Source organism: Leucoraja erinacea, chromosome 6, assembly GCF_028641065.1.
Source record: "Leucoraja erinacea ecotype New England chromosome 6, Leri_hhj_1, whole genome shotgun sequence".
Classification (NCBI taxonomy): domain Eukaryota; kingdom Metazoa; phylum Chordata; class Chondrichthyes; order Rajiformes; family Rajidae; genus Leucoraja; species Leucoraja erinaceus.
This window is the reverse complement of record NC_073382.1, coordinates 3,287,057-3,314,845: the sequence shown is the minus strand read 5'-3', so window position 1 is coordinate 3,314,845 and position 27,789 is coordinate 3,287,057. Positions and strand designations below refer to the sequence as shown.

General features: G+C 45.4%; 1 protein-coding gene across 2 annotated transcripts; it reads left to right on the top strand.

Moving 5' to 3' along the window:
- The first annotated feature begins 7,478 nt into the window (after positions 1–7,478).
- nipa1 (NIPA magnesium transporter 1) lies at positions 7,479–27,042 on the top strand. 2 transcript variants are annotated; one of them, XM_055636500.1, is made up of 6 exons: positions 7,479–7,619; positions 7,732–7,931; positions 11,029–11,076; positions 19,300–19,390; positions 20,706–20,866; positions 23,655–27,042. In XM_055636500.1, the coding sequence occupies exons 2-6, from the start codon at positions 7,817–7,819 to the stop codon at positions 24,164–24,166; spliced, it is 927 nt and encodes a 308-aa protein (XP_055492475.1). In that variant the 5' UTR covers positions 7,479–7,619; positions 7,732–7,816; the 3' UTR covers positions 24,167–27,042. The 2 variants fall into 2 exon arrangements, with proteins under 2 accessions (XP_055492475.1, XP_055492474.1); XM_055636499.1 differs by having other exon boundaries at positions 7,560–7,931.
- The last annotated feature ends 747 nt before the right edge of the window (positions 27,043–27,789 follow it).

Below are 27,789 nucleotides of genomic sequence, written 5' to 3'. Positions count from 1 at the left end.
GTACCTTAAACTGCATTGAAATCTTGCATTTCCTCACTTTCCCCCTCCCTAGTCATCCTACTAGTTCTGCTGTTCATGTCCTTGTATCCACCTTGATGCCACCTCTTCCCCAGCCAACAATGGGTCATTATGGGCTCCACCCTTGGTCATCTGCTGCCATCCCTACTCTGTTCTATCTTGTTCTTATCTCCGGTTCCCTCCCCAATACTTTCAGTCTGAAGAAAGGTCTCGACCTCAAACGCCATCCATCCATTTTCTGCACGAGATGCTGCCTGACCCGCTAAGTTACGACAACATTTTGTGCCTATCTTTGAAATCTCTCGTATCCATTTTACCCAGGGTAGTGGAGTCAAGACCCAGAGGACATAGGTTTTTGGTGAGGGGGTGAAGATATAATTGGATTCTGAGGCGCAATCTTTTACCCAGAGGGTGGTGGCTGCCAAAGGAGGTAGGTTAGGCTGGTACAATAATAACAGTTAAAAGACACTTGGATGGGTCGACGGATAGGAAAGGTTAGATGGATATCAACAGACAGCTCCAGCGCAGCAGAATGTGTGGGTTCAATGCCCACACACTGCGGCTGTTGGCCTGTTCGGAAGTCTGCATGATCAGTCTGGAGTGACTGATTTTCCTGCCATTCTCATGGTTTCTGTTCAGCAGTTCCTCACAGGTTGCCATGCAGAAAACGGAAGTTTCAAGCCAATTCTGAGAGACAGCGAATTTGGATAACATTATGCTGTGAAGATGTTTCATTAAGCATTTCGAAATGAGAGAACTATAAACAGGACCACCTCCACCAGAATGCTTTCAATAGAAATTGCCAATTTTAGACAAAACTGGACTGTGGGATCCGTTGGGTCCCAGTCACACGGGAGGCCTGATCCCCCCAAGCAACCCATTCCCCAACTCAATATTCCATCAATCACCTGTTCCCCCAATGCAACCCGTTCCCCCAAAGCAATATTCCACCACTCGCCCATAGTCCCTAACTGCGCAGGCTCGGCTCATTTCCCCTCATCCGCCAGCACTCCCCACCCCACCCCCCACCCCCTTTCATGTGTGGGAGGAGAGGAGGGGAGATGCATGTGCGGTGGGAAGAGGGGAGTGGGGGTGTGTGTGGGAGGGTGGAGTGGGAGAATGTATGGGGTGGGCTGGGTGTGGAAGGGGTGTGTGTGGGGGAGAGGAGTGGGCGCGTGGGGGATGTATGTGGGGGAGAGGGGCGTGGGAGGGGGAGGGGAGCGTGTGGGGAGGGGGGGCGTGTGTGGGAGGAGCGTGTGGGGGAGGGGTGGGCTGCGTGGGGAGGAGCGTGTGTGGGGGAGGAGGGGCGTGGGGGGGATGTGGGGAGAGGGTCGTGGGGAGGTGACGTGTGGGGAGGAGGGGGGTGTTTGCCGCAGATGCAGCTCGCATTCTGCTCATCCTGCACCTGGGGAGGCGTTCGCCCTTACCCGTGTGGGGAGGAGGGGCGTGCTCAGCAGCTCCCAGGTGATGGTCGCCGAAGGGGGGTGTTTGCCGCAGCTGCAGCTCGCATTCTGCTCATCCTGCACCTTCAGCTTTCACCCTTACCCAACGGCTCCCAGTTCCATTCAGCGGCTCCCGGCTCGTCGTGCTGATCTCATGAATTTTAAACCATAGAAACATAGAAAATAGGTGCAGGAGGAGGCCATTCAGCCCTTCGAGCCAGCACCACCATTCATTGCGATCATGGCTGATCGTCCCCAATCAATAACCCGTGCCTGCCTTCTCCCCATATCCCATGATTCCACTAGCCCCGAGAGCTTTATCTAACTCTCTCTTAAATCCATACAGTGATTTGGCCTCCACTGCCCTCTGTGGCAGGGAATTTCACAAATTCACAACTCTCTGGGTGAAGAAGTTTTTTCTCACCTCAGTCTTAAATAGCCTCCCCTTTATAAACCTTTCATAACTTTTGTAACATTCCACCGATCGTACCAAAACTTGGTGCGCTTTGAGCAGACGAGAACGGTGAGTAAGGTGGCGAAAAAATCCTAGTGATATAGGGTACAGTTTTTGCGCAAATTTATAAACAACGCAAACCGGAAGAGGACAAGATGAGAATTTTAGTGATAGTATAGATGTAGATATAGAAGATAGATAGAAATAGATGTGTCAGGAGGAACTGCAGATGGTGGTTTAAACCGAAGACAGTAACAGAAAACTTGAGTAACTCAACGGGTCAGGCAGCATCTCGTCCCAAAACGTCACCTATTCCTTTTCTCCAGAGATGTGCCTGACCTGCTGAGTTACTCCAGTTTTCTGTGTTGGTCTTTGGCAATCTTACACTCGGTTTAGTTTAAAGATACAGTGTGAAAACGGGCCCTTCTACCCACTGAGTCCACGCTGACCATCGATCACCCGTTCACACTACTTCCATGTAATACCACTTTTGCAAACCACTGCCAAAACACCAGGGGCAATTTACAGAGGCCAATTAACCTACAAACCTACACGACGTTGGAATGCAGGAGGAAACCGGAGCACTCCGTGCAGTCACAGGTAGAACGTGCAAACTCCACACAGACAGCTCCAGACATCGGGATCAAACCCGGGTCTCTGACGCTGTGAGGCAGCAGCTCTGCCATCTGTGTGACTGTGTAACCCCCAATTTAAAATTGTTTTGTTTGTATGATGTACGTCAACAGTATTCAGCTAATATAAATAGTAAGTATGTGATTACAGCAGGTGGCATAATCATAAATGAGTTGGAATACTAATTCCGATGTTTTATATAATTTTAAATCTGCATGTTTTGCCTCGCCATACTGCCTTGCCATCACAAAGTGCTTCCCTTACACATCAAAAGGCCACTACATACAAGCAAGCATTGTGGCATCTGGAAAGGAACCGAGCACGAATACCCAATATATTTAACAGGAAGGAAGCATCGGTCATAACTTTCACATCCTTAATTTACCGCTCGTGTTTTTTGATCGTTGATGCTGTCATTTACAGTCAGAGATTAATGCAGGCCAGATATTTGCAACATTGCCAAATATTGTATGTTTACAGCACAGCAACAGGTCTTTTAGACCACAGACAATAGGTACAGGAGTAGGCCATTCGGCCCTTCGAGCCTGCACCGCCATTCACTGTGATCATGGCTGATCATCCACAATCTGTACCCCATTCCTGCCTTCTCCCCATATCCCTTGACTCTGCTATCTTTAAGACCTCTATCTAACTCGCTCTTGAAAGCATCCAGAGAATCGGCCTCCACAGCCTTATGAGGCAGAGAAATCCGCAGATTCAAAACTCTCTGGATGAAAAGGTTTTTCCTCATCTCCATTCTAAATGGCCTGCCCCATATTCTTAAACTGTGGCACCTGGTTCTAGATTCCCCCAACATCGGGAACATGTTTCCTGCCTCTAGCGTGTCCAATCCCTTAATAATCTTATATGTTTCAATAAGATACCCTCTCATCCTTCTAAATTCCAGTGTAAACAAGCCCAGTCACTCCATTCTTTCAACATATGACAGTCCGGCCATCCCGTGAATTAACCTTGTGAACCTACGCTGCACTCCCTCAATAGCAAGAATGTCCTTCCTCAAATTTGGAGACTAAAACTGCACACAATACTCCAAGTGTGTCTCACAAGCCCTGTACAACTACAGAAGGACCTCTTTGTTCCTATGCTCAACTCCTCTTGTTATGAGTTGCCTGAACTGATCCATCTCAGTCTTCATTCACATTATGAGCCTCTTGGTTCCTTGTTCATCCAAACCCATTAATACAAGAAGAAGACATCTCTATTTTGTGAGAAGTTTAAAGACATTTGGTATATCTCCAAATACTCTTACAAACTTTTACAGATGTACATGTCGAAAGTATCCTGACTGGTGGCATCAATGCATGGTATGGCAATTCCAATACACAGGTAAGCAAGGGACTGTAGAGAGTGGTGAACTCAGCCTGGTCCATCATGGGCACAGCCCTCCCCACAATCGAAAGCATCTACATGAGGCACTGCCTCAAGAAGGTGCCATCCATAACCAAGGACCCCCACTGGTGCAGTGGTAGAGTTGCTGCCTTCAGCCTTACAGCGCCAGAGACCAGGGTTTGATCCTGACTACCGGTGTTGTCTGTGTGGAGTTTGTACATTCTCCCTATGACTGCGTGAATTTTCTCCGGGTTGTCTCCACATTGCAGAAGTATGTTTGTTGGTTAATTGGCTTCTGTAAGTTGTCCTTGATGTGTAGGACAGAACTAGTGTATGGGTGATTGTTGGTCGGTGTGGGCCGAAGGGCCTGTTTCCACGCTGTATCTCTTAAAGCTAAAAGAAAAAGCATCATCTGAGCTATACCTTCTTCTCATGGGAACAATCGAACAGGATGTACGGAAGCCAGAAGTCCCCCACCACCAGGTTATACGAACAGCTACTTTCCTACAATCATCAGGTTCTTGAACCAATCTACAAAATCCTACTCCTACCTCAGCAATGGAACACTATGACCCATCTTGCACTATTATGGGTGTTTTTCTTTCTAATTATGTTCTTGCACTAATGTTTTTTTACAATTTTATGTAATTTATGTGTAACTTATCTATATTAATAAAAGTCTGATCTTGACCACTTCCTGTTCTGTATATTGATTTTGGAAAAAAACGCTGCCACTTACGGCTGTGTTTTTTGGCTATCTTACTCAGACACCCCCTCCGCTCATCAGGTGCCGAGGATTTTTCCCATCGATGAAAAATAAAAGAGTTATTAGTGTTTAAAAAATGTTGAGATTATCTCTCCCGTCAATCATGCCATGAAGGCCACGCCCCTTCTGGTGGGAGGGGGAGGGACTATATAACCCGGACGTGTGGGCGTGGCTCAGTTTGTGCAAGATGGAGGAGGGAGAGGGCACGACTCGCTGCCTTTAGTGGCCTTGCACCCTGCTTGAAGTTGTAAGAAACTGCACTTGAATTTGGTGGCCTTGCACCCTGTTTGAAATGGAATTTCAAGGAATAACCGCGAGTCAAGTGCTGTGAGTGAGTGGGCTGCCAGCACAACAGGATTGAGTGACTGAGCCGCCAGCCCAAGAATCCGTTCAGCCTACAATGGCCATACTAGCCCTTTGGAAACCAGCCCACAACACCCATACTGGCACTCCAGAAAGCGCCCCCACCCCACTGCCCACCAATATTGGAATTGATGGAGAGGTGGAATATTGCGTTTGGAGACCAGCCCTCCCATGTGATGCTGGGACCCAACGGGTCCCACTTAGTCTAGTATATAATTAGTTTTAGTGTGTTTGTCTGCCAGAGTGGCAGCAAACAAGACTTTTCATTGTACCTGTACCTCGCTGTACATGTGCCTATGTCAATAAACTTTAACTTTAACCTTTCTATTCAAGTTCAAGTTCACATTTATTGTCACATGCACCCATTGGTACAATGATATTCCTATTTATTCAAATAAACATCTGGTTTCAAGAGTCAAGGGTGTTTAATTGGCATGTGTATCAGCAATGGAACAATGCAATTCTTACTTTCTGTCGTTTTACACGATCATTAACACAATAACGCACAAAATAAATATACAACGATCATAGAATAAATGAATAATCAATAAGCGAGTTCGGTATTCCGACAGCGCATGCCCAGGTCATAGGTCACTCTGCATAAACATAGCTGGAAGCAGTGCAGCTGGGTATATATAGACCTTAATTTCATCTGTATTTTCCAGCTTTAATTCTTCTGGGTAAGAAAATTCTGCTTTCAAACTCTGAATTAGTTTTATTTATTGTTCCTTTGTAAAAAGCTACGACTATTTTGTCGTTTTTATTGCTTTATGCTTCGGTTAGTAAGTGTGATCGTGCTGCTGCGTTGGGTCAGGGTTCGTGGTCGGGCCCGGGTCTCCGGCGCTCCAGTCGCTGTTGAGTTGCTGCTGGGCAGTCCCCGTTCCCATCCCCTCTCGGGTATCCCGTCCCTGTCTGGGGGTGACTGGAGGTGTCTGCGGCTCTCTCCTTGTCCAGTGGCTGTCGGTTGGCCCCTCGGTACTGGCAGGGGTCGAGCACCGGTCATCGGCGGGGATGCACACAGGTTGCTGCGGTGGCTCGGCTGATCAGGCAGCATCTCTGGAGAAGGGTCTCGACCAAAACGTCACCCATTCCTTTTCTCCAGGGGTGCTGCCAGTTCAGCTGAGTTGCTGCAGCATTTTGTGTGTATCCCCGTTGATGGCTGAGGCTCAGCTGTCGCCGGCGCCGAGGGGTTGGTCAGCGGCCACTGGGTGAGGCGGGGGATGCGGCTGGTGATCCCCCGGCCCGTCGGGGAGCGGGTTCTTCGGAAGTTGGAGCGGGGTTGGGCTAGAGTTGGTGTTTCTTTTCCACACTGGCTGTGTGTCGCTGCTCCGGGCCGGTGTCCTGTCGGTCAGGGGTTGTTCCGGACGTCTCCGACCACCCCCCCGGGCGGGTTGCGACATTCGGACTGCAGATGAGGCACTGGACTGCTCGCTGCAGCCGAGAATGTCTCTCCGCCAGTCCAGTCTCTCCCCGTCGGTTGGCCCCTCGGTACTGGCGGGGCCAACTCTCTCTCTCTCTCGCAGTTACGCCCCGCTCTCCCGCGACCTGGCACCCCGTTCCTCGGATTAGATATATTTTTACACATCAATTATGAATAAAGATAAGAATTAATACACAGTTTGTTCAGCCAGCACTTTGTTTGCTTTTTCTTCTTGGCAAATGACCTTTGACAAATCCCTTGATTCCTTGCATTTTTTCAGAATACCGAACTCGCTTATTGAGAATTGAGCATGGGCCAGAGTACACAGCCTGTGGAAAAAGTTACCCCTCGGGTTCCTATTAAATCTTTTCCCCCTCACCTTAAATCTAAATGTCCTCTGGTTCTCGATTCCCCTACTCTGTGTGTCTACCCGATCTCTTCCCCTCATGATTCTGTACACCTCTATAAGATCATCTTCATCGTCATCATCCACCCATTTTCCTGTGTTCACGTGACAATAAGCCTAAAAGGTTCATAAATGTTGTGGAAACCAATCATTATTACGTTTTCAATTGACCTGCTGGAGCCAAAAAACACTTGATTCGTTACAACTTGATAAAGAAGATGTAATGTGTTCAAGAAGGAACTGCAGATGCTGGAAAATCCACTGTTGATAACAGAACATTACACATTCTTTGGTACACAAAAATGCTGGAGAAACTCAGCGGGTGCAGCAGCATCTGTGGAGCATCGTTTTTCACCCCTTTTTCCTTCCTTCTCCCCCCGCACCCCCTATCAGTCTGAAGAAGGGTTTCGGCCCGAAACGTCACCTATTTCCTTCGCTCCATAGATGCTGCTGCACCCGCTGAGTTTCTCCAGCATTTTTGTGTACCAAAGAATGTGTAATGTTCTGTTATCAACAGTGGGTCATCCTATTGTAATTTTTTTGGGATCATTTAAAAATAAATTCAGACATGATTGTCTGGGGAATTTAGTAACCCTGGGAAAATAATTATTGGCGTATTTAAACATGGCATTTTGGTGCCTAGTATAGCAGGGAGAGCACAATAAGGGTGCGCCACTGCAGAGGCGGCGAGGAATTTCGTGGAGAAAGCGCTTGTGCAAGTTTATTTCCCGACTGCGCATGTTTGAACAAGGGTCCTGCATGCGGAAGTAGGGACTTTGCTTTTAATAGTTTTCGGTGGAATTTTTTTTATTTTTTTTTACGAGTATTATTTTCATCGAGTTGGAAATTAAATGCCTTGATTTTTTTTTCATTTGAAAGACCCGAATTGTTCTGCAGCGTTGCGGTACGGCGTTGGTGCGGGAGTGACTGCGAGCTGCGAACACTGACTGGTACCTGAGCCAGGATGGAGCCAAGTGCAGCCGCCTCCATGGGGCTCGCTGTAGCCGTGCTCTCCAGCATTGTCAATGGCTCCACTTTCGTTTTGCAGAGGAAAGGCATCCTTCGTGCCGAGAGCAGAGGTGTGTAAACAAATCTCAACCCCCCCCCCCCCCCCCAAAAAAAAAAAATCATCAAATTAAAGAAACATTTCCTCTTTAGTGGACAATGTGCAATTGCCAAAGGCATACATGTGATTGTGAAAGAACGAACTGCAGATGCTGCTTTAAACCGAAGATAGACACAAAAAGCTGGGTTAACTCAGTTGGTCAGGTAGCATCTCTGAGAAAAGGGATAGGTGATGTTTCGGGTCGAGACCCTTCTTCAGTCGGAGATTCAGGGGAGAGGGAAACGAGAGATATAGACGGTGATGTAGTGAAATATAGAACGCCTGAATAAAAGATATGCAAAAAAGTAATGATGATAAAGGAAACAGGCCATTGTTAGCTGTGGCTTAGATGAGATAATGAGACTCAACAAGATGACTTTATGGCTAGATTGTAGGGTTTGAAGAAGGGTCTCTACCTAAAACGTTACCCATTCCTTCTCTCCAGTGATGCAACCTGCCCTGATTAATTACTCCAGTTTTCAGCTTTTTGTGTCTATCTTCAGTGTTAACTGGCATCTGCAGTTCCTTCCTACAAATCTAGATTGTGTACTGCGCTGAAGGTAACATCCAAAAGAGTTTAAGAAGGAACTGAGATGCAAGGAACTGCAGATGCTGGAATGCAGGGTCCTGACCTGAAACATTGCCTGTCCATTCCCTCCACAAATGCTGCCTGACCCACTGAGTTCCTCCTTTGTGGTAGATTGGGAAAAGTTATTCTTTGCTCGTCGCGAAACTATAAATTTACCAAAGAAGGAAACAAAGCTGAAATTGGGGAATTTGAATGAATTGCATGATGCAAAGAAGCACATGATATACAAACCAATAAATTGACGACGTTTGCTCTTTTCGATCACGGCAGAATGGTCTGCTCTAAAGTTGTGGTTGTAGGACACCAGACAGTGTGTGACTTGCTATTGCAAAACAGACTGACACATAACTGGTTATAACTAGCCTGTTAATTTAAATGAGATTTGGTGTACATGAGAATATATGATGCAAAATAAATAGTTTTTAAAGTCGGGGGAAACCTTTTCACTCTGAGAGTCGTTTGTATCTGGAATGAGCTGCGAGTGGAAGCTATAGAAACATATACCATTCTGACTTTTAAATGATATTTGGACAAATTAGAGTTTCAGCTGGAAACAGGCCCTTCAGCTCACCAAATCTAACTCGCTGACCAACGATCACCTGTACATAAGTTCTATCCTACTCACCAGTGAGAATTTTATAGAAGCCAAGTAACCTACAAACCTGCATGTCTTTGGAGAGTGGGTCAAAACCGGAGCACCCAGAGAAAACCCACGCAGTCACAGGGAGAACATACTGACAGCACCCATGGCAAGCACATGCCGTCAGGGTAGGCAAAGTAGGCATTGCCTACCCTGACTAAAATCCCCCCCCACAAACGCCGTTGGGGAAACAGACCCAACGGGTCTGCACTTGGTCTGGTTATTATATAAAACTCTGTGGCTGCCGCCTGCCGTCCGGCTGCCTTTCTGCCTTTTGATTCGTTCCATTGTGTGATGTCACAATGCCCAATACTCGCAGATGTCCAATCAGAATGCCCAATGCTCGCAGATGTCCAATCGGAATGGATCCATTTACATGTACGGCTGCCGGCTGCCTTGCTTCCTTTGATTCCTTGCCACACCGAATCCAGACGCACAATCGCCGAGATCATTTCCATTTCGGTAGAGATTTCATTTTTCTTTCTAAGTATCCACTCATTACATTTCATCGTGTTTATGCACACGTTTTTAATCAAATCCTTCTCCCCCCCTCCCCCCCCCCCCAATATTTCTAAAATAAACTGCCTTCTCACCCATAGAAGCAGCCTTGATTCTTCTTCTCCCCCCCCCCCCCCCCCCACTCACTCATTTTGTCACCTTGGTCTAGTTAAATATAAATGTAAAGGCACTGGAGATTTATGCCTACTTAAGAGATCGATCTCTTAGGTAGGCATAATTCTCCATGCCTTTCATGCGCAGTACATGTAATACGCGAATGACGTGTCTCTGCAGCAGACGTGCCGTCGACGCTGCTGCAAGCCCTCAATGACAAGGGGAGCTGAAGGCAGCTGAAATTCTGCCTTGGCACTGTGGACTGCGCGTGAGCAGCACCCTACTGTGCTTGTGCAGCGCAATTTTCTTGGCGGGTTTTTCAAACATGGATCGTCAATCGAGCTATCAAGGGATATGGGAAGAAGGCAGGCACGGGTTATTGATTGGCAACGAGCTTCTCAACGCTCCTGCCATCCCCGCAACTTTACCCCTGGCCAGACTCCCACACACTATGAAAGGAACTCTCCCCCCAATTGGTCCCTTGAACTAGTATTGTCATTCAATAAGATCACAACTGATTCAACTTGTTCCAATGTGCTCCCCGTTTTTCCCACCATCTCTCCACCTACCGTCCCCCCCCCCCCCCCCCCCCCCCCCCCCCCCCCCCCCCCCCCCCCATTCAGTAATTCAGAATAAGGAGACATGGAAGCCTTGGGCAAATTGAATTGTTACTTTATTTTTATTTTTTATTTTTTGAGCGTGAGAAATTCTATGTCCCGCCAGCCTTCTTTCAAAATGTAGCAACTCAAAATGGGGGTGCGTATTCGATGCAGGTGCATCTTCATTGCCGGGAAATACGGTACCTTATTAAGAGAGATGGCTTTTGAAGACTTTATAAAAGTCGACTAACTGCTTACGGAGAGGAGAACAATCTGTGCATGCGCGATTTAAGATTTTTTAAAAGCCCGACTGTCTACCCTGAGTAATTTGTCACGGCACGTGCCTGATCCATGGTCAGGATCAAACCCAGGTCTGTGGCAGTGTAAGGCAGCAACCCCACCACCACTGTGCCGCCCCTAATGATCAGTCCTTCAAAAAAAACCTTATTGTTGCTAAGGTTAACATACTTGGTCAAAGGTCAAACCTATGCCTTGGTTATTGACAGTCCTGTTCAGTTGTTCGAATAAAGATTCTTGCGTCAAGAACCAATTTGTGACATAACTTCTTTCAAAAATCTTTTTTACAATGGTAGCTTACTGAGAAAATGTTAACATTTTCTTCTTTTAATAGGAACTTCCTACTTAACAGAATTGATCTGGTGGATTGGAACTTTAGGAAGTAAGTATTAGTTCTCAAAATGTTTGGCACCACTTCCTAAAAGTTGGTTGCTTCACTCTCCTAACTCTGTGTTTGGCACTACCCATAAATCCTACAAGATGGTTATGTTTTACTGCAGTTCATGTTTCCAATGAGATCCATGTGTGTTCCTCCAGTCAGATATTCCTTTCACACAAAGGCGTAACCATCTAGACTTCTAAGATTAAAACAAATATTTCTCTAATCCTTCCTGCCTCTTCCTCATTCAAGATAGAAACATAGAAATTAGGTGCAGGAGTAGGCCATTCGGCCCTTCGAGCCTGCACCGCATTTCAATATGATCATGGCTGATCATCCAACTCAGTATCCCGTACCTGCCTTCTCTCCATACCCTCTGATCCCCTTAGCCACAAGGGCCACATCTAACTCCCTCTTAAATATAGCCAATGAACTGGCCTCGACTACCCTCTGCGGCAGAGAGTTCCAGAGATTCACCACTCTGTGTGAAAAAAGTTCTTCTCATCTCGGTTTTAAAGGATTTCCCCCTTATCCTTAAGCTGTGACCCCTGGTCCTGGACTTCCCCAACATCGGGAGCAATCTTCCTGCATCTAGCTTGTCCAACCCCTTAAGAATTTTGTAAGTTTCTATAAGATCCCCTCTCAATCTCCTAAATTCTAGAGAGTATAAACCAAGTCTATCCAGTCTTTCTTCATTAGACAGTCCCGACATCCCAGGAATCAGTCTGGTGAACCTTCTCTGCACTCCCTCTATGGCAATAATGTCCTTCCTCGGATTTGGAGACCAAAACTGTACGCAATACTCCAGGTGTGGTCTCACCAAGACCCTGTACAACTGCAGTAGAACCTCCCTGCTATACTCAAAAGTCGGTAACCTGGGCGCAAACTCGGTAACCTGGGCATCGACCCCTCCCTCTGCAACTGGATACTGGACTTTCTAACCAACAGACCCCAGTCTGTGAGGTTAGACAAGCACACCTCTTCAACCCTCACCCTGAACACCGGCGTTCCTCAGGGCTGTGTGCTGAGCCCCCTCCTCTACTCCCTCTTCACCTATGACTGCACACCTGTACATGGTACTAACACCATCATCAAGTATGCAGATGATACAACGGTGATTGGCCTCATCAGCAACAACGATGAGCTGGCCTACAGGGAGGAGGTCCAGCACTTAGCAGCATGGTACGCTGACAACAACCTGGCCCTTAACTCCAAGAAGACCAAGGAGCTCATTGTAGACTTCAGGAAGTCCAGAGGCGGCACGCACACCCCCATCCACATTAACGGGACGGAGGTGGAACGTGTTTCTAGCTTCAGGTTCCTGGGAGTCAACATCTCCGATGACCTCTCCTGGACCCACAATACCTCTACTCTGATCAAGAAGGCTCATCAGCGTCTCTTCTTCCTGAGAAGACTGAAGAAGGTCCATCTGTCTCCTCAGATCCTGGTGAACTTCTACCGCTGCACCATCGAGAGCATCCTTACCAACTGCATCACAGTATGGTATGGCAACTGCTCTGTCTCCGACCGGAAGGCATTGCAGAGGGTGGTGAAAATTGCCCAATGCATCACCGGTCCCACGCTCCCCTCCATTGAGTCTGTCCAAAGCAAGCGCTGTCTGCGGAGGGCGCTCAGCATCGCCAAGGACTGCTCTCACCCCAACCATGGACTGTTTACCCTCCTACCATCCGGGAGGCGCTACAGGTCTCTCCGTTGCCGAACCAGCAGGTCGAGGAACAGCTTCTTTCCGGCCGCTGTCACTCTACTAAACAACGTACCTCGGTGACTGCCAATCACCCCCCCCCCCCCCCCCCCCCCCTGGACACTTATTATTTATTTTTTTTATTCAAAATCGTTTGCTATGTCGCTCTTCAAAGGAGATGCTAAATGCATTTCGTTGTCTCTGTACTGTACACTGACAATGACAATTAAAATTGAATCTGAATCTGAATCAAATCCTTTTGCTATGAAAGCCAACATACCATTCGCTTTCTTCACTGCCTGCTGCACCTGCATGCCTACTTTCAATGACTGGTGTACCATGACACGCAGGTCTCGCTGCATCTCCCCTTTTCCCAATCGGCCACCATTTAGATAATAGTCTGCTTTCCTGTTTTTGCCACCAAAATGGATAACCTCACATTTATCCACATTATACTGCATCTGCCAAACATTTGCCCACTCACCCAGCCTATCCAAGTCACCTTGCAGTCTCCTAGCATCCTCCTCACAGCTAACACTGCCCCCCAGCTTAGTGTCATCCGCAAACTTGGAGATATTGCCTTCAATTCCCTCATCCAGATCATTAATATATATTGTAAATAGCTGGGGTCCCAGCACTGAGCCTTGCGGTACCCCACTAGTCACTGCCTGCCATTGTGAAAAGGACCCGTTTACTCCTACTCTTTGCTTCCTGTTTGGCAGCCAGTTCTCTAACCACATCAATACTGAACCCCCAATGCCGTGTGCTTTAAGTTTGTATACTAATCTCTTATGTGGGACCTTGTCGAAAGCCTTCCGGAAGTCCAGATACACCACATCCACTGGTTCTCCCCTATCCACGCTACTAGTTACATCCTCGAAAAATTCTATAAGATTCGTCAGACATGATTTACCTTTCGTAAATCCATGCTGACTTTGTCCAATGATTTCACCACTTTCCAAATGTGCTGCTATCCCATCTTTAATAACTGACTCTAGCAGTTTCCCCACTACCGATGTTAGACTAACTGGTCTGTAATTCCCTGTTTTCTCTCTCCCTCCCTTCTTAAAAAGTGGGGTTACGTTTGCTACCCGCCAATCCTCAGGAACTACTCTAGAATCTAAAGAGTTTTGAAAGATTATTACTAATGCATCCACTATTTCTGGAGCTACTTCCTTAAGTACTCTGGGATGCAGCCTATCTGGCCCTGGGGATTTATCGGCCTTTAATCCATTCAATTTACCCGACACCACTTCCCGGCTAACCTGGATTTCACTCAATTCCTCCAACTCCTTTGACCCGCGGGTCCCTGCTATTTCCGGCAAATTATTTATGTCTTCCTTAGTGAAGACTGAACCAAAGTAGTTATTCAATTGGTCCGCCATATCCTTGTTCCCCATGATCAACTCACCTGTTTCTGACTGCAAGGGACCTACATTTGTTTTAACTAATCTCTTTCTTTTCACATATCTATAAAAACTTTTGCAGTCAGTTTTTATGTTCCCTGCCAGTTTTCTTTCATAATCTATTTTTCCTTTCCTAATTAAGCCCTTTGTCCTCCTCTGCTGGTCTGTGAATTTCTCCCAGTCCTCCGGCATGCTGCTTTATCTGGCTAATTTGTACGCATCATCCTTCGCTTTGACACTATCCCTGATTTCCCTTGTTATCCACGGATGTACTACCTTCCCTGATTTATTCTTTTGCCAAACTGGGATGAACAATTTTTGTAGTTCATCCATGCAGTCTTTAAATGTCTTCTATTGCATATCCACCGTCAACCCTTTTAGAATTAATTGCCAGTCAATCTTGGCCAATTCACGTCTCATACCCTCAAAGTTACCTTTCTTTAAGTTCAGAACCATTGTTTCTGAATTAACAATGTCTTCCGTTTTTGCCACCGTCTTCACTAAGGAAGACATAAATAATTTGCCGGAAATAGCAGGGGACCGCGGGTCAAAGGAATTGGAAGAATTGAGTGAAATCCAGGTTAGCCGGGAAGTGGTGTTGGGTAAATTGAATGGATTAAAGGCCGATAAATCCCCAGGGCCAGATAGGCTGCATCCCAGAGTACTTAGTAGCGTGGATAGGGGAGAACCAGTGGATGTGGTGTATCTGGACTTCCAGAAGGCTTTCGACAAGGTCCCACATAAGAGATTAGTATACAAACTTAAAGCACACGGCATTGGGGGTTCAGTATTGATGTGGATAGAGAACTGGCTGGCAAACAGGAAGCAAAGAGTAGAAGTAAACGGGTCCTTTTCACAATGGCAGGCAGTGACTAGCGGGGTACCGCAAGGCTCAGTGCTGGGACCCCAGCTATTTACAATATATATTAATGATCTGGATGAGGGAATTGAAGGCAATATCTCCAAGTTTGCGGATGATACTAAGCTGGGGGCAGTGTTAGCTGTGAGGAGGATGCTAGGAGACTGCAAGGTGACTTGGATAGGCTGGGTGAGTGGGCAAATGTTTGACAGATGCAGTATAATGTGGATAAATGTGAGGTTATCCATTTTGGTGGCAAAAACGGGAAAGCAGACTATTATCTAAATGGTGGCCGATTGGGGAAAGGGGGAGATGCAGCGAGACCTGGGTGTCATGGTACACCAGTCATTGAAGGTAGGCATGCAGGTGCAGCAGGCAGTAAAGAAAGCGAATGGTATGTTAGCTTTCATTGCAAAAGGATTTGAGTATAGGAGCAGGGAGGTTCTACTGCAATTGTACAGGGTCTTGGTGAGACCACACCTGGAGTATTGCGTACAGTTTTGGTCTCCAAATCTGAGGAAGGACATTATTGCCATAGAGGGAGTGCAGAGAAGGTTCACCAGACTGATTCCTGGGATGTCAGGACTGAGAGGGAGTTAGATGTGGCCCTTTTGGCTAAGGGGATCAGGGGGTATGGAGAGAAGGCAGGTACGGGATACTGAGTTGGATGATCAGCCATGATCATATTGAATGGCGGTGCAGGCTCGAAGGGCCGAATGGCCTACTCCTGCACCTAGTTTCTGTTTCTATTCTACACACTAGGGGCAAATTACAGAAGCCAATTAACCTACAAACCTGCACGTCTTTGGAATGTAGAAGGAAACCGGAGCACCCTGTTCTTTGGCATGCTTGACGCAGTTGCAGTGACGCAGCTGCAGTGTCCAAAAGAAAACACCGTGTAAACATAACTTGTTATTACTGAAACCATGTTCATATCGGAATTAGCAGTACCCGTGAATGAAATGTATTTACTCGACATGGAGAATATGTGAATGGCCTGAATGGTGGTATTTGGGAGGTCTAAAATGGGATAAGCTGGCAAAATTGGGCATGTTTTGAGGAGGGTCGGAAGAGTCAAGAGTGTTTTATTGTCCCAGATAGAACAATTGATTTCTGACTTGCAGCAGCACAACAGAATATGTAAGCATAGTGCACTGTAAACAATATAATACACAAGTTCAGTGCGTGTATGTGTGTGTGTATATATGGAATGGAATAGAATACCTGGCAGAAGTACATGGAAAGTACCTGGCAGAAGAGTTAGACAGGTACTTTGGTTCTCTCTTCACTGACCCAATGGGGAGGCCATTTAAAACTTTTTCACCCAGAGAGTTGTGAATTTGTGGAATTCCCTGCCACGGAAAGCAGTAGAGGCCAATTCACTGGTTGAATTTAAAAGAGAGTTAGATAGAGCACTAGGGGAAAGCGGAATCAAGGGATATGGGGAGAAGGCAGGCACGGGTTACTGATTGTGGATGATCAGCCATGATCACAATGAATGGCGGTTCAGGCTTGAAGGGACAAGTGGCTTCTTCCTGCACCTATTTTCTATGTTTCTATGTTTAACTTTATTGTCACATGTGACTACGCACAGTGAAATTCTTTGCTTGTCAACCGCACTGACAAAGTTACAAAGCGCCTCCTTTTGTTTTCCTCCCCCCACGCGGGGTCCCCATTGTCCTTTATTCTCCCACCCTCCCCAATTGTCCGTTGTTCTCCCCCCCGCCTCCCTCATGGTGGTCCCCCCCCCCACGCTGGGTCCTCCATTGTTCTTCCTCTCCCCACACAGCGGCCCCCGCAAGCTATCATCGACCGCGGGCCGACCCACGAGGCTTCACCAACGCTGAGGGCAAATGTTTGGCAGATGCAGTATAATGTGGATAAATGTGAGGTTATCCATTTTGGTGGCAAAAACGGGAAAGCAGACTATTATCTTAATGGTGGCCGATTGGGAAAGGGGGAGATGCAGCGAGACCTGGGTGTCATGGTACACCAGTCATTGAAGGTAGGCATGCAGGTGCAGCAGGAAGTAAAGAAAGCGAATGGTATGTTAGCTTTCATTGCAAAAGGATTTGAGTATAGGAGCAGGGAGGTTCTACTGCAATTGTGCAGGGTCTTGGTGAGACCACACCTGGAGTATTGCGTACAGTTTTGGTCTCCAAATCTGAGGAAGGACATTATTGCCATAGAGGGAGTGCAGAGACGGTTCACCAGACTGATTCCTGGGATGTCAGGACTGTCTTATGAAGAAAGACTGGATAGACTTGGTTTATACTCTCTAGAATTTAGGAGATTGAGAGGGGATCTTATAGAAACTTACAAAATTCTTAAGGGGTTGGACAGGCTAGATGCAGGAAGATTGTTCCCGATGTTAGGGAAGTCCAGGACAAGGGGTCACAGCTTAAGGATAAGGGGGAAATCCTTTAAAACCGAGATGAGAAGAACTTTTTTCACACAGAGAGTGGTGAATCTCTGGAACTCTCTGCCACAGAGGGTAGTTGAGGCCAGTTCATTGGCTATATTTAAGAGGGAGTTAGATGTGACCCTTTTGGCTAAGGGGATCAGGGGGTATGGAGAGAAGGCAGGTACGGGATACTGAGTTGGATGATCAGCCATGATCATATTGAATGGCGGTGCAGGCTCGAAGGGCCGAATGGCCTACTCCTGCACCTAGTTTCTGTTTCTATTCTACACACTAGGGGCAAGTTACAGAAGCCAATTAACCTACAAACCTGCACGTCTTTGGAATGTGGAAGGAAACCGGAGCACCCTGTTCTTTGGCATGCTTGACGCAGTTGTTCTACCAGCTGCAGTGTCCAAAAGAAAACACCGTGTAAATATAACTTGTTATTACTGAAACCATGTTCATATCGGAATTAGCAGTACCCGTGAATGAAATGTATTTACTCGACATGGAGAATATGTGAATGGCCTGAATGGTGGTATTTGGGAGGTCTGAAATGGGATAAGCTGCCAAAATTGGGCATGTTTTGAGGAGGGTGGGAAGAGTCAAGAGTGTTTTATTGTCCCAGATAGAACAATTGATTTCTGACTTGCAGCAGCACAACAGAATATGTAAGCATAGTGCACTGTAAACAATATAATACACAAGTTCAGTGCGTGTATGTGTGTGTGTGTATATATGGAATGGAATAGAATACCTGGCAGAAGTACCTGGAAAGTACCTGGCAGAAGAGTTAGACAGGTACTTTGGTTCTCTCTTCACTGACCCAATGGGGAGGCCATTTAAAACTCTTTCACCCAGAGAGCTGTGAATTTGTGGAATTCCCTGCCACGGAAAGCAGTAGAGGCCAATTCACTGGTTGAATTTAAAAGAGAGTTAGATAGAGCACTAGGGGAAAGCGGAATCAAGGGATATGGGGAGAAGGCAGGCACGGGTTACTGATTGTGGATGATCAGCCATGATCACAATGAATGGCGGTTCAGGCTTGAAGGGACAAGTGGCTTCTTCCTGCACCTATTTTCTATGTTTCTATGTTTAACTTTATTGTCACATGTGACTAGGCACAGTGAAATTCTTTGCTTGTCAACCGCACTGACAAAGTTACAAAATGCCTCCTTTTGTTTTCCTCCCCCCACGCGGGGTCCCCATTGTCCTTTATTCTCCCACCCTCCCCAATTGTCCGTTGTTCTCCCCCCACCTCCCTCACGGTGCCCATCCCCCCCCCCCCCCCCCCCCCACGCTGGGCCCTCCATTGTTCTTCCTCTCCCCACACAGCGGCCCCCGCAAGCTATCATCGACCGCGGGCCGACCCACGAGGCTTCACCACCGCTGAGGCCTCGCTGCTGTCGACGCCCCACTTCACGCCTTCACGGATACGTAAAAAATGTATTCTGTGGCAGAAAGTAAATAGCCTTGTGTTCCCTTTACTATACAAATGTTGTAGTTAATATTTGACTCTGGAGGATTTGCTACCTGTCTTACAGGTGGATGTAGAGTCAAAGACCAACACAACCTGTGTTGTCACTTATTGGTGCCTTCAGGTATTCCATTATCCTCTTAGAGAACCATAGTCCAGCATGGAAACAGGCCCTTTGGCCCATCTCGCCCACACCATCTAAGATGCCCCATCTGAGCTAGTACCATTTGCTGACATTTGTCCCATATTCCTCCAAACCTTTCCTATCTGTATTCCTTTCCTTATTTATAGCATTCTTGAACATATCCTCTAAATGTCTAGTTTTAGTTAAGTACACATTTTTGTTTCTAATGATTAATGATTTTCTCCATGTTACAGTGGGACTGGGTCAAATAGGTAACTTCTTGGCCTACAACACTGCTCCTGCTGCATTGGTAACTCCACTAGGAGCTCTTGGTGTGCCATTTGGGTAATGTTTTTATTTGACCTGGATGTTTATAATGATGTGTAGGAAGGAACTGCAGATGTTGGTTTACACCGAAGAGAGACGGAAAATGCTGGCATAACTCAGTGGGACAGGCAGCATCTCTGGTGAGAAGGAATAGGTGACCTTTCGGGTCGAGACCCGTCTTCAGACTCTGAGTTTGCATAGTCTGAAAAAGGGAATTGATCTGAAATATCACCTGACCCGCTGAGTTACTCCAACATTTTGTGTTTATATTGATAATAATTGGCAAAAGTTTTGTCTTATCAAAGTTTATGGTTGGACACCTGAGGTATTCTGAATAACGGTTTAACTATTTCATGAATAGTTATGTGACTACACTGTTGATTTGTCTGTGTCTCCTGTGAATGGTTCTTACTTTAAATGCGATCTCCTTCCAAAGCCAGTTTATTAGCACCTAGCTCAGGTGAGCCAGCAGCTCTCCCCACTTCCAGGAACATAAGCTTGTCAGACTAATCTAACTTAAAATTGTTAATATCTCAGAAGCTGTGATAACATTCTCTCTAACTTACGCTGAATGCAGTGAACCATTTGCACTCAATAATTTTGGAACTACCTGCATAGAACTCTTAATAATAGGGCAAGAGAATCTGGCGATTTCTTTTGTCAAAGTGAATGCTTGTTCATAAATAGGTTTTAATTTTTTTTTTAATACATTTTTATTAGAGACATCTGCATATCGTATTCCAAACCAATACAGACTTTGTTTAACGGTTACATATTAAATATCCAGGTTTCCAGGGACCCAGTTACCAAAGTAGCTGGGATCATCCTTTATCCGTTACCTATTAACATTGCCTCTAATTATTTATTTATATTTATAGATAGGAAAAATAAAGAAAGAAAGAAATTAGAAAAATAGGATAAACTATCAATAATACAACTTGGGAGATAGTTCCGTAGGTCAGAAGACATAACTATCTTTCTAGTCCTGGGTTCAGGCTTCAGTCCGGCCTCCGTGCCGGTCCGATCTACCCCTTCAAGTAATCTATAAATGGAGACCATATTCTAATAAATAATTCTGTTTTGTCAATTAAGACATATCTAATTTTTTCCAAATGTAAGGTCTCTGACATCTCCATAATCCACATCTTGATTGTGGGGGTTGTTGGGTTTTTCCAAAATTTTAATATCAATTTTTTCCCAATTATTATACTGTAATCAAGGAAATGTCTTTGGTTTATTGTAAGTTTTAGGTATTGTTCTGATCATAAATAGGTTTTTAAGATGTGCTGTGGATTGTGCGCTGACTTTTCCCCCATCTTAATATATTCCCCAGGTCACTCTTGGCTTCTTATATGTTGCAAGAGAAGCTAAACTTGTTGGGAAAACTAGGATGTCTACTGAACTGCGCTGGGTCAGTTGTACTGCTCATTCATGCTCCCAAAACAGACAATATAACATCAAGGGAGCAACTTGAAGAAAAACTGTTAGACCCAGGTAACATTGTATGTTTATTCTTATGTGTTAATAACCTTGACAAGCAGATCGGGATACCGCATTGTTTTAAAGTCACCATATAAAGTTGTTGAGAGAAGGAACTGCAGATGCTGGCTTACTGAAAAAAGACACAAAGTGCTGGAGTAACTCGGCAGGTCAGGCAGCGTCTCTGAAGAAAATGTATAAGTGACGCTTCAGGTTGGGACCCTTCTTCAGACTGAGGCCCAGTGCAAATTGGAGGAACAACACCTCATTTTGCTTGGGCAGCTTACACCCCAGCGGTATGAATATTTCTTCTCTAACTTCAAGTAACTCTTGCTTTCCCTCTCTCTCCACCACTCCCCCCTTCCCAGTTCTACGACCTGTCTGACTGTCCTCGATTAAATTTTTAATCTCTGTTTGCTTTGTTGTTGCCTTTTCCTAGCTAACAATGATCTAGTCTACATTTTCCTTTATCTCCATCCCCTTTGTCTCGTTTTCACACCTTAAACTTCCTTACTCTGTATCTCCCTCTCCCCTGATTCAGTCTGAAGAATGGTCTCGACCCGAAACTTCACCCATTCCTTATATCCAGAGATGCTGCCTGTCCCACTGAGTTACTCCAGCATTTTGTGTCTATCTTCGGTTTAAACCAGCATCTGCAGTTCCTTCCTACACACATCATCTGTTATCCATGTTCTCCATAGATGCTACCAGACCAGCTGAGTTATCTCAGCACTTTGTGTCTGTTTTTTATATAAAGTTGTTCTTGTTGCGTTATGAATACAAATTAGAAACAATGGATAGGTGAAACCTTCTCAGGAACAGCTTATGTTACTCTGTTATCTGACTTCTGAATGATCCTTCGATAAGCCAGGGGACTGTCCGATTCACCTCAACCCCATTGAGGACATTGGACTTTGTTTATTGAACAGAGGCGTTGTAATGCTGAGAAATATTATTTGTTACCCTGTGTCTTCCCCTTTGCTTTACTATTGGACTTGAGTATGAATTGGAGTCATAGTCTTACAGCATGGAAATAACAGGCCCTTCAGCCCAACGTGTCCATGCCGACCAAGATGCCCTATCTAAACTAGTCCCGTTTGCCTGCATTTGATCCGTATTCCTCTAATCCTTTCCCATCCATTGACCTGTCCAAGTGCCTTTTAAATATTATATCACCTGCCTGAACTACCTCTGGCAATCCATTCCACATGGCCACCACCTTCTGAGTAAATTCATTGTATTTATGTAGAATATTATCTTATCTAAATTGGATAGCAAACAAAACAAAGCTCTTCATTGTACCATGGCACAAGTGACAACACAAAACTTAAACCAAACCCTAAATGTCAAGTCGTATTGTTCGATGTAAACACTCCCAACATTAATCCACTGTTGCAGATTAGTCCAGTCTAAATTTTACTTCAATTCTATTCCTTCAACTCAAATAGTTTATCATCAACAGTTGTCTGGAACATCACCCTTCTATGTAATAAGGCTTCTTTCATGATTCTTTTCACAAATATGCCCTGTAAAAGCCAAGGAGATTATAATTGAAGCTCCTCCTTGTATATTCGGGTCACCTGCTGGTTGGGTTGTAATTCTGCTGTTAATCTAGTTCTGTTGATTCATTCACTTATTATTGGAAAGTGATTTAATATTACGTTAGTTGAGTTTGTTATTTTTTAAATTATTATCATGTCAGCCTATTTTCAATTTATTGGGATATTACTAGTGATAATTTTGCACAAAATTACAAATTTCATCTCTTAGATTAGTAGTGGGGGTATCTGGCATTTGAGTATCTTATTTTATGACATGGGGAGGCCATTTGCCCCACGCAACCCATGCTATCTCCCAACAGGCTAATCCCATTCCCGTTCCCCTTATTTCCGTTTATCCCTGCAACCTATTTTCTCAGTAACTCCCCTTTTGATCATTTTTGCTACTTAAGGGACAATTGACATAACCAATTAACCTACCAGCACGTCATTAGGAATGTGGGAGGAAACCAGGGCAGCTGGAGGTAGCACAAAGAACATGCAAACTCCATGCAGACAGCACCCGGGATTAGGATCGATCTCAGGTCCCTGGAACTGTGAGGCAACAATGTTAACCACTGCATCATTAATTCATTTGGACCTTGTCATTGCTATTTATTTTATTTATTATCTGACTGAAAGAGATGCAGTGTCTTGCAACAAAAAGGGCTTGATTAAACGTGTTAGACTGCTATAGTTTAATTGTAATATGCAATGGGAACAGAACAATGAAAATCTTACTTGCTGCAGCTTTATAGGCACAAATAGGTGACAACACACCAAAATAATACATAATAAATTATTAATTATTTGTGGTAAACAAGACCAGCATAGTGTAAGCCAGAGTGCAGAGCACAACCTTAGTGCAAATTCCACAGAGTGCAGTGCTGAGATAGTGATGAGGTGTGATTCAAATCCTCTGTTCAGTCAAGTAGCCATCAGAAAAAGAATCAGCATTTCAGAGGAAATAAAATACAATTGTGTCAAGCAGGCAGTTGATATTAGTTTATTTTGGCGTCACGTTTGGCACAGATATTGTGGGCCGAAGGTTCTGCTCCTGTGCTGTACTGTTCTTTGTTCTCATTGGTGATTCACACAGCACAAATCCAAGCTCTAGGGCCACTGTGCATGTGGTAGGATTAATAAATATAATAAGCTTATTGCAATGCCTATTGCAATACACATGTTTGACTTAGTGGGTTGGGAGAAGGGAAATAAAGTGGTTTAAAACGTTTGACCATTTTCAAAATGTTTTCCCTTTACAGTGTTTCTCGGCTATATCTGCATTGTTCTCGCACTTCTTGTATTGCTGATCTTCTGGATTGCACCTTCCCATGGCTCGACCAACATTATTGTCTACATTGGCATTTGTTCACTGCTGGGCACTTTCACTGTGCCAAGCAGTAAAGGCCTTGGCTTAGCCACTCAAGATGCATTCAGCAATAACCCAGCAAGTCAAAGAGCCCTGTACCTTTCTATCATTCTGCTAACAACACTGCTGTGCAGTATTTTTCTGCAGTTTATCTATATTAATAAGGCACTGCGCTGCTTTGATTCCTCCTTGTTTGGTGCTATATATTACGTGTTTTTTACAGTTTTTGTCATATTGTCATCTGGAATCCTCTTTCAGGAATGGAGTGACGTTAGTGTTGTGGACTTTCTGGGCATGCTGTGTGGATTTGTTATCACAGTATCAGTGGGGGTCCTCCTTTTGCAGGTGTTCAAAGGATTTGCAATCTCTGTCACTGACTTAACAAGCCACTTCAAAGAAACATAGCCACTAAAGCATTTATAGGTGCTTTATAGCTGGAGTTCTGATTCTGGCCAGCACTGCAGTGAACATTGTCAGATATTTAGAACCTGGCTAATGGGAATTGCAGAACATTGTTTTTTCCCTATGTACGTGGAATAATTGATGTGATCCAGTTTAGTTTGCACATACAGTGTGGAAACAGGCTCTTCAGCCGACCAAGTCAGTGCCCACTAACAATTACCTGTACATTAGTTCCATGTTGTCCCATTTTCACATCCAACACACTAGGGGCAATTTACAGAATTAACCCAATTAACCAACAAACCTGCACGTCTTTAAAATGTGGGGGGAAACCGGAGCATCCGGAAAAACCCCACATGGAGACGGGGAGAACGTACAAACTCCATACAGGCAGCACCGGTAGTCCGGATCGAACCCAGGTCTCTTGCACTATAAGGTAGCGACAAATTGCTATTACCACACAGACCAGCTTGTCTGTGGCACGGGTCACTTCACTTGTTTCACGATGTCCTTCATCGGCCACCCCCATTCACAATTATTTTTCTGTCACTGGGGACAGTGAGAAGCTGTTCAGGAGATGGGGAAATCCTGGCTACTGAGACAGTCACGGGATCCTTAGTTTTCTGGGGAGGGAATAGACAGATAATATTTTGGATCAGAACTCCAGGAGTTTGAACGATATCAATCTGAAACGCCATCTGTCCATACCCTCCAGAGATGCTGCCTGACCCGCTGAGTTGCTGCAGCACTTTGGGTTTTGCTCAAGTTTCCAGCATCTGCAATCCCTTGTGTCTCCTGTGGCTCTTTAGTTTTATTAGGAGTGGGGCGGGGGAGGGGGGAGGTTAGTGATATTTATCAATTTTCTCGCCCCCACCTTCCAATACCTACACCACACCCTCCACGTCGATTAGTGGATGGTGCAGTGGTGCAGCTTTAGAGCTGCTGCCTCACAGTGCCAGAGACCCAGGTCCGATCCTGACTACAGGTGCTGTCGGTGAGGAGTTAATGCGTTTTCCTGTGACCACGTGGGTTTTCTCTGGGTGATCCGGTTTTCTCCCACATTGCAAAGACATGCAGGTTTGTAGGTTAATTGGCTTCGGTAAATTGCTTCTAGTGTTCAGGATGTGAAAGTGGGATAACATAGAACTAGTGTACTGGTGATTGACGGTTAGCGTGGACTTGGCGGGCCTGTTTCCATGCTGTTTCTCGAAGCTAAAACTAAAAACCTCCAACGTTAAGGGCAGCTGTTAACTTTCACTTTGCACCCGCCCTGGTGTTCTATTCATTTAACAATAAACAATGGAGACTTGCATCCTGTTATGCTGCAGATCTGAATCCCTGGACAATAATTCCTTTAAGGTTAAAATGGAATTCCCAAATGTGTTGGTATTTCATGAACTTGGGTCAGCCTTTTTATTTTCAGTTTGTTAGACGTGCTCCTTTGGAGTTTGAAGTCTCTTTGTGTGGAGCTTTGTAACAAATTGCCTTCATTCGCTACATTTATCATCTTTTAGAAGTGTTGTTTCTTTTCTGAATACCAAGATATTGTCTGCAACTTCTACAGCGAAGAGTTAAGCTCAGGACAGGCATATAGAAACAAAGAACTGCATCAAAGAAGATGGACACAAAATGCTGGAGTAACTCAGCGAGTCGGGCAGCATCTCTGGAGAAAAGGATAAGGTGACGTTTAGGGTCGAGACCCTTCTTCAATGCAGAAAGGAAGGAAGGTTTAAGACAGGTTTAAAGAGTTGTGGGTAAGAAGGAACTGCAGATGCTGGTTTAAACCAAAGATAGACACAAAAAACTGGAATAACTCAGCGGGCCAAGCAGCATCTCTGGAGAGAAGGAATGCGTGCCGTTTCGGGTCGAGACCCTTCTTCAGACTCCCTCTAGCTTCACAATCCACAAACCTCTCACACCTTCCTTTCTAATCCAGGGCCTTTGTTCCAATCAACTGCCTATCAAACCCACCCCATCCCACCTATGTCGACCTATTACCTGCCATGCTTTGTCCTGCCTCTCCCGTTTTCCAGCTTTCTTCTCCCCATTTCTTCTTCAGCATTTATAGGTGCTCTATAGCTGGAGTTCTGATTCTGGCCAGCACTGCAGTGAACATTGTCAGATATTTAGAACTTGGCTAATGGGAATTGCAGAACATTGTTTTTTCCCTATGTACGTGGAATAATTGATGTGATCCAGTTTAGTTTGCACATACAATGTGGAAACAGGCTCTTCAGCCGACCAAGTCAGCGCCCACTAACAATTACCTGTACATTAGTTCCATGTTGTCCCATTTTCACATCCAACACACTAGGGGCAATTTACAGAATTAACCCAATTAACCAACAAACCTGCACGTCTTTGAAATGTGGGGGGAAACCGGAGCACCCAGAAAACCCCACATGGAGAACGTACAAACTCCATACAGGCAGCACCGGTAGTCGGGATCAAACCCAGGTCTCTTGCACTATAAGGTAGCGACAAATTGCTATTACCACACAGACCAGCTTCTCTGTGGCACGGGTCACTTCACTTGTTTCACGATGTCCTTCATCGGCCACCCCCATTCACAATTATTTTTCTGTCACTGGGGACAGTGAGAAGCTGTTCAGGAGATGGGGAAATCCTGGCTACTGAGACAGTCACGGGATCCTTAGTTTTCTGGGGAGGGAATAGACGGATAATATTTTGGATCAGAACTCCAGGAGTTTGAACGATATCAATCTGAAACGCCATCTGTCCATACCCTCCAGAGATGCTGCCTGACCCGCTGAGTTGCTGCAGCACTTTGGGTTTTGCTCAAGTTTCCAGCATCTGCAATCCCTTGTGTCTCCTGTGGCTCTTTAGTTTTATTAGGAGTGGGGCGGGGGAGGGGGGAGGGGGGGGGGGTGGTTAGTGATATTTATCAATTTTCTCGCCCCCACCTTCCAATACCTACACCACACCCTCCACGTCGATTAGTGGATGGTGCAGTGGTGCAGCTTTAGAGCTGCTGCCTCACAGTGCCAGAGACCCAGGTTCGCGGCTGACTATGGGGTGCTCTCTGTGCGGAGATTTGTACGTTCTCCCTGTGTCCACGTGGGTTTTCTCTGGGTGATCCGGTTTTCTCCCACATTGCAAAGACATGCAGGTTTGTAGGTTAATTGGCTTCGGTAAATTGCTCCTAGTGTTCAGGATGTGAAAGTGGGATAACATAGAACTAGTGTACTGGTGATTGACGGTTAGCGTGGACTTGGCGGGCCTGTTTCCATGCTGTTTCTCGAAGCTAAAACTAAAAACCTCCAACTTTAAGGGCAGCTGTTAACTTTCACTTTGCACCCGCCCTGGTGATCTATTCATTTAACAATAAACAATGGAGAGTTGCATCCTGTTATGCTGCAGATCTGAATCCCTGGACAATAATTACTTTAAGGTTAAAATGGAATTCCCAAATGTGTTGGTATTTCATGAACTTGGGTCAGCCTTTTTATTTTCAGTTTGTTAGACGTGCTCCTTTGGAATTTGAAGTCTCTTTGTGTGGAGCTTTGTAACAAATTGCCTTCATTCGCTACATTTATCATCTTTTAGAAGTGTTGTTTCTTTTCTGAATACCAAGATATTGTCTGCAACTTCTACAGCGAAGAGTT